The sequence below is a fragment of the Cryptotermes secundus genome, unplaced genomic scaffold, assembly GCF_002891405.2.
Source record: "Cryptotermes secundus unplaced genomic scaffold, Csec_1.0 scaffold752, whole genome shotgun sequence".
NCBI classification, from domain to species: domain Eukaryota; kingdom Metazoa; phylum Arthropoda; class Insecta; order Blattodea; family Kalotermitidae; genus Cryptotermes; species Cryptotermes secundus.
The window spans coordinates 180,799-200,392 of record NW_019721772.1 but is presented as its reverse complement, the minus strand read 5'-3'; the positions used below and the strand labels follow the sequence as shown (position 1 = coordinate 200,392).

The following is a 19,594-nucleotide window of genomic DNA, read 5'->3' as shown; positions in this document are numbered from 1 at the left end:
AAATAAGTAAACCACTTGGACATATACTTAATGCATCACTTGAACATGGAATTTTTGATATGATGATATGGAATNTGAAATTTGCATCAGTAAGACCTGTACACAAAACAGGTGAGAAAGCCGTTATGGCAAATTATAGACCAATATCACTGTTAATAATCTTCTCCACAATATTTTAAAAAACAGGATAAAGCAGCACTTACATACAAATAATCTAATTTCATTTGCTCAGTTTGGATTTAGAGAAAATAGAAGTATGGAAACTGCAATCTGTGCCCTAACTAATCATATATTAGAAACATTGGAACAACGCCGTCATTCATTAGGAATTTTCTGTGATTTGACAAAGGCTTTTGATTGTGTGGTTCATGATATCCTTTTGAGCAAGTTGGCAGCATATGGACTTGGTGGTAAAACTTTAACATGGTTGAAGTCATATTTGGGAAATAGAAGGCAAAGAGTGGAATTGTATACTAATGGGAATGAAAAATGTTGTTCAGGATGGGAGACTGTTGAATATGGAGTGCTGCAGGGCTCGATTTTGGGTCCCTTGCTGTTTCTTTTATATATCAATGACCTGTCATCAGCATTAAATACTGATAATAAGTTACTGTTGTATGCAGACAATACAAGCATATTAGTATCAGGCATTGATCTTGATGAAATCCAAGTAAGGTCCAACATTGTGTTGAATTCTTTAAGCCATTGGTTTGCATGTAATGGCCTGTCTCTAAATCTGGAAAAAACTAAAGTGTTAAAATTTGATACAGTTAATTGAGATAATATGTCTATACATTTAAAGTTTAATGATGATATATTGCATGAGGAAACCCACATTAAATTCTTGGGCATTGAAATTGATAAGACCCTGAATTGGAAGTCACAGATTGAAGTGATGCTGTCTAGATTGGGCTAGGCATGATGCTTTGCAATAAGAAACATGAAATTGTATAGCAATATTAAAACACTAAGGATGATTTATCACGCATACTTTCATTCAATTATGAGATATGGGATAGTATTTTGGGGAAACTCGTTGGAGGCTAAGAAGATTTTTCTTTTACAAAAGAAGGCTGTCAGGATAATGATGGGAATGAAACCCAGAGAATCATGTAAAACAGTTTTTAAAAAATTAAAAATTCTGACATTGGCTTCTCAATATATTTTAACTTCAATGATACTAATGATAAACAATTTGGGGCATTATACTTTTAATCATACAATTCATGGTAAATCAACAAGACAAGTTAGAAACCTTCATGTTCCTCAATTACATCTAACAAAGAGGCAAAAAGGGGTCTATTGCATGAGTGTAAAAGTTTTTAATAGTTTGCCTGATTTTTTAATTGAGTTATTACATAATAAAAAACAGTTTATTGGAAAACTAAAGGATGTATTGCTTCAAAACCGTTCTTATACTGTTGAGGAATTCTTGCTTTTCTGTCAAGACCTGCAGCTAAGGAAAAGATGTGTCTGACAGTGCACACTTCACTAAACACTATGTCCTTGGCTGTGCTTATATATACTTGCTGCAATTTGTATTGCCTTTTAACTATTTATGTGTTTTTGACAAGTATGGTTTATATATGCTAGTGATTTTATTTGTGAATGTATAAGTGTCCAATGTTTTGTTTGCTTGTTGACATGTTTTATATTCGGTGCTGGTGGCACATTTATGAATATTTTAAAGAAACGCAAATGTATATAGTATGTATGTGTGAGTTTTGTGGTTTCTGTTTCTCACTTTATTCGTAGGATAATTATATCAAAGAGGTTGTACTGACAGTGTTCATGGGGCTGAACATGAAATGCATACAAAGTTTTGATTAGAAAATTTTATGAGGAGAAGTATCTTGGGAGGGGGCTCAAGTATAGATGGAAGGATAATGTATCTTGATAAATAGTTTGTGAGGATGTGAACTGGGTGAACTGTATCTGTAGTGGGCATGTGAATATAACCTTAGTTTTGAATAAACACAAGGAAGTTGGATTTAACATTCTCACATTAGTGACTATGAGGAGTACTACCTCCATCTCCAGGGTCAAAGATTAATATGAAGTTCTACTGGATTACACAATGTTACATACAGAAGTTAGTTTTCTTCAACTCAAAGATGTTTCTCAGACATTTGGTGAACTCATCTGCTTGAGAAGCTTCCAGAAACAAGACACTTTTAACACACTGATCTTAAGTAATTGGATGTAATTGGCCAAGCATGAGTGACTAATTGTAGAAAGTCTTTATGCACATTTAATTAATAAACCAAAGGCTAGAACAGTGAAACTGCCTATAGATGAAGTCATAGCAATCTTGTACACTCAGTGTTAGAAAAGATGTGAATTAGTGGAAGCATTCTTGGTGGAATTACATGGCCATCATGTTAAAGTCGCTTTCAAGAATGGCAGTTCTGCTTGTGTAACCAAATAATATTAGTTTGCTTACATCTTTTCCAGAAACTTACCTGTAAATTCTCTAAATGACACTAGAAATGTGGTGACATCTCCAGTGGAAATAATCCAGTGTTTTAAGAGTATATGTTGTGGCAGTATTGCACTCCATGAGTTATAACTGGATGGAACACTAGATTGAGCACAGTAAACAAAGCCTATACATTGCTAAAGGGCTGTTTGTTGTCTTCAGCCTTGAAGCCCCAGTTTGCAGCTTCGAAGGAGATTGAAGACTTGAGTTCTCATTTTGTCATGGTGAATGCGGAAGATGATGAGGAACCAAAGGAAGAGCAGTATTCTCCAGATGGGGGATACATTCCTAGAATCCTTTTCATTGGTAAGCAAATTAATGATGTATGGCAGAGGGAACTAACTTGGTATTTTTCATTCCTACAAAATTTTATCTTCATTAGAAGTGGCAGAAGGGAAAAGCATGTGGAAAAATCAAGACTGGACCTGTCTGGTCTTGAATCTAGAACATCTGGCTCTGAAGCTTGTCACTATACCTGTAAGGTCCTCTTGCCTCTAATTATTTAACAAAGTATCAGTCAAATTTTGACTGATCTTTTTTAGTTCAGTAAGATAACATAACCAAATCCTGCATATGTTTCACGAGTTCACTTTATTGCCTTAGCATGCAAATATAACCAGTTCCAGTTGCCAGGTGCATTGTGTGCACCATTGGTGTTTTCATTCTGTCAGTCTTATGGTACACTTATTGTGCCATAATTTATCAAGGTTGTTGTGGACTGTAATGATAAGAGTGCGGTAGCTGGAGTTGTATAACTTGGTGCTTGTTTCATTTTTCATTTCATTTCATTTATTTACATGTCAAAAATCCTTTACAAGGTCGTAAGACTCAGGATATAGACAATAGTCCAATATAACAATTAAATATAATAATTACAAAAAATATAATACATGTTAAAATATTTATGCAAACACAATTTTAAAATTATAAAACTTGTAATTTAACTTTTCACCAATTAAGTATTTAATCCCAATAAAATCAATTATCAATCTTCTTAACCGTGTAATCAAAAATTTCATCAATACCATAAAATGAATGTAAATGGAGAAATTGTAATAGTTCTTTCTTGAATCGATTTTTGTTTTTGGATAACTGTTTTATTTTGCGTGGAAGACTATTATAAATTTTGATTCCAAAATACTGTGGACCTTTCTGAAATGCTGTTAGATTTGATGAGGGGAGATGCAAATTTGAACTATTTCTTGTTGCAGTTGTATATATATCTGAATTTTCTACAAATAAATCCATATTATTAACTACAAACATCATCAAAGAATATATATATTGAGAAGGCAGTGGTAATATTTTCAATTGTCTAAAGATTTTTTTACATGAATCTCTGTTTCCAGCTCCCACCATTATTCGAACAGCTCTCTTCTGCAATTTAAAAACGCACATACTGAGAGTTCTATTTCCCCAAAAAATCAAACCGTAAGACATCACTGAGTGGAAAAAGGCGTAATACACCATTTTAAGGGCATCAATATTTAAATACTGTTTGGTTTTCCTAATTATATAACAGGCTTTATTTAATTTACCTATAATTGAATCTATATGCCCTTTCCAAGATATTGTGTTATCCAGTGTCATACCCAAGAATTTTACCTCATTTGACTCTAATAGAATTTTGTTTCCATATTCAATATTTAATTTTTTGGTAAAATTATGTTTAGCTGAGAAATTTACACAGCAAGTCTTGCCTAAATTTAATGAAAGCATATTTGAATTAAACCATTCATTCATCGATCTAAACACTGTAGTAAGTTTTTTTTCCAGCTGCATAAAATTTAATTCATTTACTATTACACTTGTATCATCGGCAAAGAGCACAACTGATGTATGTGATGGGACAGAACACTGTATAAAGGAGGGTAAGTCATTTACATAAATCAAAAACAATAGCGGACCCAAAATCGATCCTTGAGGAACTCCTTTATCAATTTTTCCCCAATTAGATAACTTATTGTTAAATTTTACTCTTTGGTATCTATTTTCTAAATATGACTCAATTAGAGAATACATCACACCGCTTACACCATAATATTTCATTTTAACCAATAATATACCATGGTCCACACAATCAAAAGCCTTCTCCAAGTCAAAAAATATACCACCACTTTTCCTTTTATTATTTAAGGCCATCAGTATATCATTTGTTAATTTGTAGGTTGCATTTATAGTTGATGTGTTCTTCCTAAATCCAAACTGACAATTTGAAAGGATATTATTTGTAATAAGGTGAGCCATTATTCTCTTATATATAACTTTTTCGAAAATCTTAGAGAAAGATGGTAATAGAGAAATTGGTCTAAAATTTGATACATTATTTTTATCACCTTTCTTGTATATAGGGGTAACAATCGAATATTTCAGTCTACTTGGAAAAACACCTGTAGATAATGACTTATTTATAATACAACATAATGGAGAGCTAATAAAGGGTGCACTAATTTTCAATAATTTTATGGATATTTCATCGTAACCACAACTGTTTTTCCAGGGAAGATTTTTTATAATTTCTTCAATTTCGCCTGTAGAAGTATTGTGAAATATTATGTTATCATACTGAAAATTTAGAATCTGCGATAAGTTGAATGGAGAGTAAGTAGTGCTATTAGTATTTAAACTATTATTACTCTTAATTTTACCAGAGATGCTTTCAGCAATTTTTAAAAAGTGATCGTTGAAATTCTCAGCATTAATTTTTATGGAAGCTTCTTCACAATTTGTGTTTTGTTTTGTTGTTCTTAGAATTCTGTGAAAGATTGGCAGATGCACAGAGGAATATATTTCATTTTTGTCCTAAACTATAAACATTTTTAGCACTCTGCAAATAATTCATTAAAAAGAAAGAAATATCTTAAACTTATCAATTTTTGTTACTGACTAGGTCACACAGGACAGACAAGGAAGAGTGCCACATTATACATGTTGATCAGAAATGATTGAAATATTTGTAATGCAGAACAGTGTTGTTGAAAACTGTCAGTGTATTTATGGAGATCATCAGATCTGTGCAAAAATAAAGAAATTATGGTCCTTATTTCATAGTTCAGTATCCCTATGCCTCTTCCAGGTAATGCATTGATGTCACACATGGTTTATTTTTAATGCACTTAATTAAAAATTTCTTTTACTTAGAACCTGCTGGCAAAGTAAGAACAGATTTCTTCAATGAGGATGGCAATGCATCATACAAGTACTTCTACTCGAATGCAGACAGTGTGGCTGCCACCATGAGAAGAGTGAAGAACTCAATCAGATCTGACAGTAGGACAATGGAAGAGCTCTGAATGCTGAGGACAATTTGTATTTCTTTGGGGTTCAACAATGCACATTTTGTTGTTTCATGTGATTTTGATATCTCATACATCATGACTCAGCTGCTTGTTGTGAAGGATTTGATATTTTCTCATCTCACCACAAGTACAGTTGAACTGCCCACACTTATATGAGCATGGAAATGTCATTTGTTAGCTCATGTTTTTTTTCTTTTTGTGAGTTGCATAAGACAGAAACAACTAAACAGACTGTTTAAAAAATGGAGTTACTCTTAGAATAGAGATGTCTGTGGGTGTGTTCCCCCACTCCTTTGCTCAGAACATATACTAGGGTAAGTCAATAAGTAAGTTACAAATGGATGTAGAAGTTACACTGATTTGAAAAATGCTTTTATTTTTCAATATAATCTCCCTGTACATTGAGGCACTTGTCCCATCATTTCACAAGCCCCTGAAAACCAGCAGCATAAAGTTCTTTGGGCCACCGTTAGAACCAGGCGTGTTCACACGACATGGCCTACCTCACAATGCATGACAGGTTGCATGCTTCTGTTGAATGGCCTTACAAATTTTCCTGAGGATGTTACAGTAGGAGTCAGCATTTATGGTTTGTCCTTGAGGCTGGAATGTGGTGAGCAGTATGCCTTCGTGATCCTAGAAGACTGTGAGCATCACTTTCCTGGAGGATGGTGTAATCTTAAGCTTTTTTTTTTTTTGGCAGGCGACGCACGCTTTGTCTCAGGCTGGTAATGGTGAACCCAAGACTCATCACCTGTGACAATTTGGGCTAGCATATAATGTCCTTCATCATGGTAGCGATTGAGATGCTTAGAAAATGCTACATTTTGGAAGCTCGATCTGCTTGCATCCTCAGGTATATAAGTTACCCCATTTACACCCGTGGGTGGAAATGCATCCATCTTACAAAACAAGACAATAAGCAGCAGGAACATGAAGCTGAACACTCACCTAGCGCTGAGGTAAAGAAAATGTGGATCTATACATCAACCCCACCCCCCATTTGCCATCATGGTGTAGTGCTTAATTAGTTAAGCACAGGGACAGCTTTACCTTTTTACCCAAGATGATGGTCAGTGTCTGATGTAATATTTGTGTTATGAATACCAATTGTCACAAACCTTTGGAAGAGTACTAAAATGTGTTTGTTATATCTCTAGTTTTGACATTGAGGCACTTATTTCACTGCGTGAGTAACCATGTTGAACATGTGGAATGTGATGCTGTGCAGTCTCATAGATGAAGATGGAGGCATAAAATTCCTACAAAATACTGGTATATATCTACCAGACTATATGGCATCATGTCCCAGAATGCTGTGATGTTAATATTCACTAATGTTTCATATTGTGGTGAGGATGAAGCTCACTGCCTGGAAGCAACATGTATATCACAATACACTAATTCAATAAAGTCCAGTGTTCATTGACCTTTATTCAGTGTTTATTTTTTTGTTGCTGCATAAAATAACATGCAGAATACATCTTGGAAAAATTAAATGATTACAAACAACCATCATATTTAAAATTTTACTGAAATATCAACAAACATATGGTACATCTGATTTCACAAGTCTCATGGCTCGTTTGTTATTGTATATAGCTAATCACATAGAAATGCAGTCTCAGACATCAAACTGAGAAGCATGCTGATTGGAAGAAAGGGGCAGTACACTAGAATGTTAGACCATGACCAAGGATAAAGCAACTGATCAATCTTCAACATTAACTTATATTTTTCTATGAATTATCGCTTGGCAGTGAATAAAACAGGGTCTATGTTGAGATGGTTAGTGTGTACAACAGGATGGAAGCCAGGTAACGGTATGTTAAGATGTGTCACATCTACTGTTGTGGTTAAGAGAAGTGATGATGTTGCAATACACGTAATGCCTGTTGAGGCACGCTGATATTGATTCGGTAAATGTCCTGAGAATGTTCGTCACCTTCAGCACTCCTTGGAGCTCATTTCTTTTTATTCTTAATCTGTCTGTAAATCATTCTTCTTCTTTCTGTAATTAAATTCTGTATTTCAAAATTTTGTGTGATGATTATTAATAATTTTTATCAAATAAATTACACAAAAATATTTTGACAGAAACTGATCTGATGCGGTCATCACCCAGAGAATAAGTCACAGACAGTGGTTGCAGCAATCCCCTCCACTTTGCAAGGCACTGCATTGCATGGCTAGACATCGATCTGGAAGGAAGTTTCTCTGCTAAGCCTCGTGGAGGCTCCGCTGCGCCCAGACTTGCGTCCCAACTTGCTCATGTCACACTCTGCTTCACTTAATTCGTGTGAGTCTGAAAACCTTGAAGGAGGATGAATGCGATCACTGAAACTGCAGACAGAAAAGTTATGTAGAGACGGAGTGACGTGGTGAGAGGATGAACAAGCAGAATGGGGATTAGAACTGGCAGGTGTTGTCAGTTGATAGGTAAAATGTGCATCCTATATTAGAGGAAGGCTGAGGTGTTTGATTCTCAGGTTATCTAATTATACAAACTTTATTCATAAGCAGTGATGGAAAAGGGACACCTTCCTGCATCTACTCATGCACATGTTTTTTGTTGAGGGGATAAGCGTACCTGAATGTGTTTTCTTCGGTGTGACTAGAGTACCCACTACTACTTCGTACTTGCCGCTTTCCCATAATCTGTCCTTTGTTCTTGGATTTTCTGGATGGGTACGGTTTTCTCGTGTCTGATGGGGAAGTTTCAGAAGATGAACTAGATTCCTCCACCCCAGGCTTGCCCACTTCTGCAAGTTTTACAGTTCAGATTATTACTCTGTAGTTGTATTGCAAGCTGCACCCCAAATGAGGCTAATCAGTTTAGTGTTCTCAGCTAAAGCTATAGCACGCGTGCCTTATGTACAGATAATGCACATGCCCAAACTTACATTTTTTTATCACAGCCCCTTGGCTGTGACTTGAAGGCAAGTCATGCAGTGGAGGGCATTGCATAAAGCTCACCTCTTTTCTGTATACCTTGCACTTTACTGAGGCCACAGAAAGTCCCAAAGAATTCCCTTCCAGCCCCCTCCGACTGTGTCATCTAGTCAAAAGTGCTTATTGGTAGTGAAGGTTATCACTACCAATATTCAAATTAGCAGAAAGGTTAGACAGCTGGAGGGGAATATAGAGATGTACTAGTGAGGCAGCCATTCAATGGGTCTTCTTTCCATGGCCTCAGTGATAGGTCAGCAAAGTAAAGAAGAAGATTATTAAGGGCTGACCATGGGGGTCAGATGGGAAAAATAAGAAATGTATCCTCAGATCAGAGGGGAAATGAGTTGTAAGACAGTGAAGACTATGTTAAAAGGATCATATAGGAAGTGAAGTGGCTGTACTCACCTCGGGCCATCCTGTGCCTGAAAGAGACCAGCTCCTGGCTAGCGGCCACTTGTCCTCCTGGGATTTCTCCCTCAGAGTCACTGCCCAGTGTATCGTACTCTGAAATAGGCAGGTGCAGAGTTAAAATCTTCTTAACTTCCGAATCAGTGCTCCCCAGGTTGTCCGACTCTGAAACAACGTGGGTCGGAATCAGGACTGGCCCCACCCACTTCCCCTAGGACTTCAAATTAGGAGATTGGGAGAAGTTAAACTGAATGTCAGAGACTTTGGAAGACTGATATGTTCTGACCTGGTATAACTGCCTAAGGTTCACAAAGAGTCAATACACAGTAGGTAAAGGTGATCCCTCCTCTCCTGAGAGAGGGATATATTATAAACAATACTGTAAAATATTATCAAAAGTAATAATAGCTGCAAAAAATCATATTAGAATAGAATTATTCTTAATTCTAATAATAAAATAAAAAGTACTTGGAAAATAATAAATGAGGATAAAGGGAAAATAAAAAGGGGTAAAGGTATTCATTCCATAATGGTAGATAATAAAGTAATAATGAATCAGAACAAAATTGGAAATGCTTTTAATAAACACTTTCTATCTATAGCTGAGTTTATTATATCAGATAATAATAAATATATAAGCTCGAATTCATCCAATCCAATCAATTACTTAGTAAATACGTTTAGTAGACCTTTTACTAAAATGAATTGGCAGTGTGCCTCCACTTATGAAATTGAAAAAAATTATTAAATCATTAAAGACTAAAAGCTCAAGTGGATATGATGAAATTTCAAACAGAATAATAAAATTAAGTTCACCATTTATAAGTTCTCACATTTGTAATGCAGTACTTAATATTGGTATTTTTCCTGATAGATTAAAATTTGCCATAGTTGCCACTATTTAAAAAAGGGAAAACATATTATATCCAACTACAGACCTATATCATTGATTGATTGATTTATTTATTTAACATCCATAACTGTTACATTATGTACAATTGGACAAGTCAGTTTTTAAAAAAATATATGAGATTAAACATCACATCAAATGACTAATAATATAAAAAACCATAGAAAAATAACATAATGCTGTTGTTGACTTCTTTTTCTAAGATCACTGAAAAACTCATATATGTGAGACTTATTACTCATATTCAAGCAAATAAACTGTTGGTAAACAAACAATATGGTTTTAGGACACACTATCCTCAACTGAGAAGGCAGCTTTTACATTGATAAATAATATTTTATCTGCAATGAATAATAAGTTAATGGTGGGAGGAATTTTTTGTGATTTACTAAAGGTGTTAGCCATAAAATATTATTGGATAAATTGGAATTCTATGGAATTGAAGGAAAATTCAAAACACTTATAGGATCTTATCTGACATGTAGATATCAAAGAGTTGTATTGGGTAACAGAATTGACAGTAAAAATTAATTCAAATGGGAAACAATTAAATCTGGCGTTTCACAGGGCTTGATTCTTGGTTCCTTGTTTTTTCTGCTTTATATTAATGATTTACCTAAAATAATAAATAAAAATACTAATATGGTATTATTTGCAGATGATACCAGTATTATAGTAACTGACACTAATAAGTTAAACTTTGAAATAAATCTTAATCAAACCTTCAAAGATATAAATACATGGTTTAATGCTAATTTGCTTGCCTTGAATTTTAATAAGACTCAGTATGTCGAGTTTCGACCTATGAAATATTATAATATCACTACTCAAATTAACAATGATCAGATAAATTTAACAAATGTGAATGAGACAAAATTTCTGGGATTAATTATTGATGATAATCTTTTATGGAAACAGCATATTGATTATATTATTAATAAAATTTCCATTGCATGTTATGCACTGACAAATATAAAATATATTGTCCCTTTTGATATGCTAAAGCTAATTTATTTTCCTCATATACATTCTATCATAAATTATGGTATAATTTTTTGGGGTGGCTCTTCTTGTGTTAACAGATTTTTATATTGCAACAGAAAGTTATTAGAATTATAACGAATTCTAGACCAAGAGAGTCTTGTAGGGACAATTTTAAGAATTGGAAATAATGATGTTCTACTCTCAGTACATATATTCATTACTTTTATATACAATTAATAATAAACATTTATTTAATTTTAACAATGAGATTCACAAATATAAAACTAGAGCCCTCAATAATGTATATTTACCTGCAGTTAACCTAACAAAATGAAGGTGCGTACATATCAGGTATTAAAGTTTTTAATCATCTTCCGCAAACAATAAAAATGTTGGCTACTGATGTGAGAAGTTTTAAATCTGCATTGAAAAGGTTTTTATATCATCATTCTTTTTATTCCATGAATGAATATNCAAAAATGGTGAAATGCCAATTGATGACAAACCTCGTTCTGGTCGTCCTTCCACGGCCCAAACACATGAAAATGTTGAAAAAACTAGTGAAATCATCAAGGAAGATTGACGACGGACCATTGAAGAAATAGTGGAGCTGTTGGGAGTGACTTGGAGCTCAGTTCAGCGAATTTTGACAGAAGATTTGGGAATGAAAAGGGTGACTGCAAAATTCATGCCATGACTGCTGACTGCTGAACAAAAACAAGGTCGCGTGGAAGCATGCTGTGCTTTGAAAGAAGAGTCCCGAAATGATCAAAACTTTTTTGTGTTTCCTCGAATGAAAAGAGACATGAAAGGAAAGCGTTTTGCTGATGTTGCTGAGGTGAAGGAAAAAACGACGGAGGCGCTGTCAAGCATCTCAAAAGATGAATTTAGACAATGTTTTGAAAAAATGGAATAAAAGACTAGACAAGTGTATTAGTGTAAGTGGAGAGTACTTCGAAGGGGACTAAAGGTTTGTGCTTAAAATTTGAATAAATAAGTTTAAAAAAAAAATAAGTTCGGTTTCTTTTGGGTACCCCCTCGTATTATCAACATAACTGGTCATAAGTGTGTAAATTTGTAATGTATTTAATTTGGCTAATATAGGTAAATTAAATAAAATTGTATTAATTCAAGTTTTATAGTAAGTTGTTTTTAAATTATGTTTATTAATTAAAATCTTAATAAATCTTTTACTTCACATTATTATTTATGTTAATAGATTAATGTAAGTGATTTTGATTATGTGACTCATGTAATTTTGTATATGTACTTTGATATATCTATTTTCAAAGGGATCATTTCCACATCATAGGTTTGTTACCTGTATGGATATATGGAAAATAAAGGGAATGAATGAATGGAACAACCATATTCAGTTAGGCCTATTAAACATAACTAGTTTAATTCATTTCCAGTGATTCTCTGATTATTCCTGATGATGGAAACACATCCAGTTTCTGAAACACTGTATATTTTAAATGTGCCCCAGACAATGGATAATGTCCTATGTGATAGTTGTACCATGAACATTAATATGATTTTCTGTACATTTCAAATATATCTATTGGCATTGAACAAGAGATGACTAGATAATAGTACCTTGGCTTTCAGAGTGGGGATCCCGCAGTTTTCCTCCTTTTCTCCTAACTTTAGTGTACTCTGGTTCTTTCTGCTGAAAAGTACAAAATTGCTTTAGTATAATGTATGACTCTGGCTTTCAGGAATACAGGGCACAAAATATAAAAGATTTTCAAATGTTTCAGCAGACATTACAGTTATCATTCAAAGTGACAATGTCTTGGGGGTATCAACAGCCCTTATACATGGGCTGTTCAAAAAGCACAGTTGTGTTATCTTAGGAATTTCAGCACTTTGAGATATTACCAGTGATTCACTATTTGCCCCTGATATAAGAATTAATGATGCACAACTCCCTCAATGTCAAAAAACCTGTCAACATGACTTTGACACTCATGAATATCAGCCATCTTGAACATTGCAAGACACACACTACATGCACATGAACAAATAGCTCTAGGGCGATGACTAATCACAGCAGGATGATAGTTACGAAGCACGCAACTAGGGAGTACAACTTAACCAACATTGCTATGACGTAGAGTTTGTGCACTATTTCAAAAGTTCTGACACACGTATAGATTTGGTGGTGGGCAGTGGGAGCGGAGGTGCAGTCTTTGCATGAACTGAAGAGTGAGGCTGAGGTGAAGAGGTGAGTGGAAGGTTTTCCTTTTTTTGAGACCTGGATATCATGAAGGGGGATCAGGAACAGTGTTTAGGACAGGAGATGCTGGAAGTGCTTTTAGCTACCATGTGTTGTGACTAAGAGAAAATATTTTAGTATCAGATTATTGTATTCTGTGATTTTACCTTGCAGTCTGGTAGATCATTCCTCACTCAATATTCCTCTGAATGCTGCTAATATTCTACAAAACTGCGTGGTGTCCCATCCGAGAAGACAAACTTGTCACTGCCATGTGAGACTCAGATCTCATACATTTTAGTGCTACAGTAAGAAACTAACTGCTGGGTTCACTGACCGATTTTGGCTGCCTTTGAAGACGATTCCTCCATAAAAATTCTGTCAACTTTTCATAATTCCCCCATTCAAACTCTGCATCCATCTCACTGTAACCTCCTAGATTTCACGACCATAAGAGTACTACGTGACTTGTGTAAGTCACAGAGTTACTTATCAAGTAATATGCTTCATTCTCTCTATAGTCTTGTGGGATGTGACACCATGTTGTCTGATAGACAGGGACAAATATTTTGAAGGAACATACTGCCTCCATCTTGAGGGTTGATATTGGTACCCATCTACATGGTGTCATATGCCAGAAGTTCATAACCTTAATTACCACTTCTGTGAGAACGTCAAATGTCATATCCACTCCCAACAGGCTCAAGTCATGTGCATGACATACATGTACAAAGATTGTGCCAGCTGTTCATATGGAGTTATACCAGCTTTTTATGTCACTTTCAATTCACCCCGTTTATATTCTGCACTTTGCAGCAGCATCATCGCATTGAAGAGTTTCATCTTTTGGGATATCATGCCATGTATTCCACTGAAAGTCAACAGATTTTCTGGAAGAACATCTCGTCACCTTTTTCAGGGCTGAAGAAGAATACAGCATGAAGCAGGCAGCAAGCAAAGCAAACGTCTGTTGACTTTCAAGAGAATATAGTGTTTCATCCAAGACGACCGAGTTCTTCATAACCACTAAATCCTAAAGGCATTGCATTGTTATGGCTCCCAGTGCACAGTGGGAACCAAAACAGCCATACAATGGACGTTCCTGTTTTTAATTGCATTATCTGGGTTCCTCAATCATGATTTATTTTAATGGGAAAACCATCCTCCCACCAAATTTTTAAGCTTGTGGCTGAGAAATATGATGATAAATAGTAAAGAGACACAGAAACATGCCTATGCCAGACAGGGTTCTAACCCAGAACTCAAGGTGTGCTCAGCTCTAATACCAGCACATTTGTGTCAAATGGTAAGATGACTGATAATCAATGAACTGGAAAGGATATGGCCTAATGAGGTACTATCTCAATATTTTCCAAGATGGACCAAGGAAAACCAAGAGAAATCTCAGTCAGGATAGACAGTGTCACCATTGAGATTTGAACTGAGCACCTCCACAACACAAATATACACCATTACTGCTGCATTGAATATCATGGTGAATAAAGTGACAGCCATTACCTGCCTAAACTTGTAGCTCTCAGCTCCGGCCGGTTTGGGGTCATGATAGACGAAGGACCCCCTAACAGAATGATATGGTCCACTATATACATTACCACTATACGTGCTTTCACTGTATGGGGGTTTGGACAGCTGGAAAGTGGCATAGGGACAGATGTCCTCGATGTAGTCTGCAACACAGGCATTTGTCATGATAACAACACTGGAATACATACAGATCTCTTCTTACATATGTCATTTATCTGTTATTATAAAAACTGATCTGAGGGTTGACAATGAACAAATCAGATAGTGATGACTTTCTGAACTTGTGGAGATGACATAATAAACTTATTTCCATGTTTCTTCTGGGGGTGATTCTTGTGGCAGAAATGAGAACCACAATATTGTAACATAGGTAAAGCTGCAAAATGTAACACATCTTGTTGTCTGAATGTTGGAGTGTTCTATGTCCAAATTTGGGCAGCCATGAAATAACAGTATTCGAATTCTCTGTATTGTACTGCAGCAGCTCCACATCCTTCCATTTATTCCACTTCCAACCGAGATTTTAGGATGTTTTGTTTTAACTCACATTTACACTGCAGTTCAAACTCACTTCAAACCAAGTTTCACAAAAACTGGTGTTGATGGACACAGAACATGCTAATACTCAAGTGACTATCTTTTAAATAGAATCATGTAATGGGAAACAAATGACACCCAAACCTGAAAAATTATAGTATATATACTCTTTTGAACTTTATTCACTGTCCTGTTTCTTTATACAAAGACCTTAACAATTCAAGACTGAGTGCTACTGCTACCTTCAGGCAGAATGCAATATGGAGAAATTCCTATTTTGTCCCGACAACAACGTTTAAAAAAGAAATTAGGATGATGGATAATGTACAGAAAATCAGGCATTGAACTTCAGCAAAACTGTGTGTTCAGGTTACTGAATCTTTTTTCAGTCATTTATTTGTATGACTGTACTTTATCTTCATATTATTCCTGCATCTTGAAGGCATGATTACCTGCAGAATCAGTTTTGTAGCTGGCAGAGTCAATGCTAAGTGCCTGCTGTCCACTGCCAACTCTCACTGCCAGGTACTGCTGATCCCTGTTCTGTTGGTTTTGCATCTGAGCCACTGACGGTGACTCTCCCATGTGAGCTTCCTGGCTTTGTGACTCTGTGGGCATATGCCATATAAGCAGAATTCAACTTTTCTAGCATGACATTGTTGCTGAAACTAGGAACACTTGAAGACAGACTCACTCACTCACTCACTCACTGAACAGTTCATCATTTGATACAGGACATTCATGAGCAATTGATGATGCAGCTTCCTGCTAACCAGTCAGATCCAACCAGTGCTGAAGTTAAGAATGTGTGGAGCTATAACTTTACTTTCCCACATTGACTGAGTTCAGATACAAAAAGTGGATGCCTTTCAAGAAGTTTTCATGCCAGACTCATGTATAAATTCAAAAATTAAAACAGCAAATTCTTATGAAGCATTCATAGGGTTTTCACGTAACAGAATAAAGTGTCCTTTGTTAGCATTTCTGAGCCTTTTTAGTTAGTTGATTTACCCTTTGGTTGCAAAGCAAAACTTTGCAACCTTTACAGTGCTGACTTAATTTTTATCCCATATTACATATTGCCATTATAAATACATATGAAAAGGTACTCTCATGGTCCAATATATGAGTATGTGACTGTATCTGTAGGGTCTGGTATATCTCAAAGGGGGCAGCCTGACAAGCAGACAACTCTGTCCACATGTGACCTCTATGACTAATGCAGTGACACACAGTTTTATTTATTCTGTGCAGAGAAAAGTAGCATATAAAAGAAGTTATCAAGACACTTTTAAGCCTTTCTGACCTTTGTTTGATAATGAACGAGATATTTCTCAAGCACTCCCCTTCACTCAGAATCTGCTCTCCCAGGCAGTTCATCACATAAATCAAGAGCTCAACATGACATCATTATAATATGATGTTTGAGTAACAAAATATATATCTGTACCCCAGATACAAACACAGTTCTAATTCCAATTTTGGTATGGTATATACCTGTAAATTACAGCACTGAAATTAGCACCAGTCACAACCCTTATTTTGAGTGTAGCTCCACATGACTTACAATTGTATGTGACCATAAGATACAGAAATATCGAAATTTAGTGGTCTGCGGTGAGTGTACGTACTTTTCCGGCGTATGAACACTGCAACACCCAGCAGTCCGAGCAGGAATCCCAGTGACACGATGACTGGGACAATAACCTTGATGTTGGCATAGAAAGGCACTTCTCGAGAGTGCGAGACCGGTGGAGAGAGTTCTGGGATCACAGTCACTGAAACACACATAAAGTACAATGGTCTCAACTCAAACTGAAAAGTAGTAACTGCTGCTAGGGTTGCAGCCCCCCCCCCCACCTTTTATTCCATGAGTGCTCGTATTTCAAAGCAGGTAGACAGGGCAGAAGAGGCATAAACCCTCTGAAACCTCAAGCTCATCTAAATAATGTGCCTGCCTCTCATGAAAACACTCTGAATCTCCGTTACAAAGACCAGCTGCTTAATGTAGTCCAATGTAATAATCCCTTTTATTTCTGAGAATCATATAAAAAATATACATATACTCTGTGGGCAAAATGCAGACTTTATGAGTGTTGAAGCAGATGGTACATATAGTAACCTCTATGATTTAAGGAGTTAATTAATTAACTACATAATTCAGTGTTACCTTAGCAGCTAACAGTCGTTCAGCTGGCTTAGAAACTCCCCGGTTTTATTGAGGATAAAGATTCATCATCATGCCCACAAAATTCCATTGTTGGATACGTATGTACAACGTATGCAGTAACAGGAGCAAAACACAACACAGAACACGATACACAAATGTATGTAGGAAGAATGCTCACATAAAAGAGGATTGGCGTAATTTGCATGTTTGAGTGCGACATAGGATGAATCCTGAAAAGTTTTATTATTTAGAATTCATCGACATATATGACGAATACAGATTTTAGTCATTTTAGAATGAAGACATCATGGCATGCAGTACAATAGTTTAACGTGCATAAAGACACCTGAGGATGGCACATTAGTGCTGAAACATGTAGTGTGGAAGTGAAGAATAAGGTGAAAAAGTGTATACACTGTAGGATGGCTAGCATAAACCATGGACATGAATCAGTGTAACAGGATGCTAAAATATAACATGAATCCAGTCCACAGCCTCCCTGCTAGGTTGAGTGTAACCTTCTTCCACTAGATGCCACACAAACCTAGTGACTCATTTTTTAATATGCCTACTATCCAACTGCTAACATCAGAATAATTGGAGATTTAAATTTCGTACTCCTTGACAATAAAGGTGTCCCAAATGGTATCTTCCCTTAAGGTTTTCTGAATAAAATTTTGTATGACTTTCCACCTTCTCCTTGCACAACCCTTACAGAAACAAGAGTAGGGATTATTCTACCACGAGAGATGTGTGCAGGCAGAAAAAGTAAATATTTCATAAAGCTGTGCAGAAGGAAGCTGAAGGTGTGTGATCTTTGTAAAATCTGCACCAAGCATGAGACATGTACCAACAACACGCACCTCCTTCGGCCGTGAGAGTTGTGAAGTTGTAGACCGCCACTGTGGAGCCTGCATTGTTGTGAGCAGTAACTCGAAGTTGGTACTTTGTAGCAGGAACAAGATCCAGAATGTTGTATACTCTCTCTGTTGGCTGAACATTGTTGGATATAAGTGTCCAGTCAGTGGAACGTTGAGCATTGCAGTACTCGATGATGAAGTATAGTATTGCACAGCCACCATCCACCCAGGAGTCAAGCCAGATTGTAAGTACAGTCGAATTGACAGTGATCATCTGCGACTGCTTTGGCTTCACTGGCACTGTGAATTAGATCAGTAAGAGTAGAGACTTCTGATTTTTATCTCATGTTGTCTTGTCAGTTCTGATAATAGCAATAATAAATATTGTTACATGTGGACCCATTGCCAAGTAACAGTTGTGTAAACAGGTGACCGCACAACAGTCATTGCTAGGGAACAGCTCTGTGGGCACATTATTTCCTTGGCAATGAGTGAACATGTATGGTCCATGCCAGGTTTATATAATAAGGACTGGTAGTTCAGCTGAGTGAGTTGAGAGTTGCTGTTGTGAGACATGATAAGCTGGTAGCTGAGGGTGGGGAAAGTTTGGGAACCAAGTGGAAGGGGATTGTCCATCACTGGAAGTCGCTACCAAGCAACGGCTTGTGAAGACAGAGAAGATTTCATGTGTGCTGTAGTTACAGTAATCTTTGGAGTGTGACTCAGTGAGACTGTTGTAGCTATTTTTAGTTATGAGTGTAAGTGTCCAATAAGTCTGATTACCAATCCAAACCCATCTATAGTCACCCTATCATGTAACAATATATTTGTGACAAATTGAAGAAATCATCTACAGAATATGCTATTATTGTCTCTTTTAATATCTACCCCAACATAAAATTTTGTGAAAATCCATTCCATGGTCCTTCAGTTGTTTCATGCATATAGACAAAGCAATTTTAGTGTGGTCTAGAGGAATGTGAATACATGCAAAGATATTGCTGTTCTGTCAGTTTCTGTATGTGTTCAGCTTCCTAGCATGGCCCTAACATGGAACATCCAAAGACATCGTGAAATTCACTCGTCACACTTGTCAATAAGTACAGTAGCCACAGTTGCTTAAAGCAATGTGGAAGTACTGGGGTAGCAATTTTAGATGCAATTTGAATCCTTAATCCCAATGTTCTTTTACTTATATGAGCAAACCTTAACTGATCTTTCTTTTAAAA

General features: G+C 36.0%; 2 protein-coding genes across 9 annotated transcripts in view; one reads left to right on the top strand and one right to left on the bottom strand.

Moving 5' to 3' along the window:
- LOC111875775 (thioredoxin domain-containing protein 12) overlaps positions 1–6,108 on the top strand; it is an 8,910-nt gene extending 2,802 nt beyond the window's left edge. Inside the window, exons 3-4 of the mRNA XM_023872289.2 lie at positions 2,642–2,785; positions 5,621–6,108. Of these exons, the coding sequence (XP_023728057.1) occupies positions 2,642–2,785; positions 5,621–5,772 (296 nt within the window). The 3' untranslated portion in view covers positions 5,773–6,108. The remainder of the gene's footprint in view (positions 1–2,641; positions 2,786–5,620) is intronic.
- Positions 6,109–7,008: 900 nt separating this feature from the next.
- LOC111875765 (Down syndrome cell adhesion molecule-like protein Dscam2) overlaps positions 7,009–19,594 on the bottom strand; it is a 150,749-nt gene continuing 138,163 nt past the window's right edge. For 4 of the 8 annotated variants that reach the window (XM_023872266.2, XM_023872267.2, XM_023872265.2 and 1 more), the window contains exons 29-36: positions 18,369–18,665; positions 16,967–17,113; positions 15,788–15,943; positions 14,772–14,941; positions 12,632–12,704; positions 9,136–9,303; positions 8,369–8,540; positions 7,009–8,121 (exon numbers count right to left, since the gene is read on the bottom strand). In XM_023872266.2, the coding sequence (XP_023728034.1) occupies positions 7,968–8,121; positions 8,369–8,540; positions 9,136–9,303; positions 12,632–12,704; positions 14,772–14,941; positions 15,788–15,943; positions 16,967–17,113; positions 18,369–18,665 (1,337 nt within the window). In that variant the 3' untranslated portion in view covers positions 7,009–7,967. The remainder of the gene's footprint in view (positions 8,122–8,368; positions 8,541–9,135; positions 9,304–12,631; positions 12,705–14,771; positions 14,942–15,787; positions 15,944–16,966; positions 17,114–18,368; positions 18,666–19,594) is intronic. The other 4 variants (XR_002844797.2, XM_023872268.2, XM_023872264.2 and 1 more) reach the window with 4 other exon arrangements.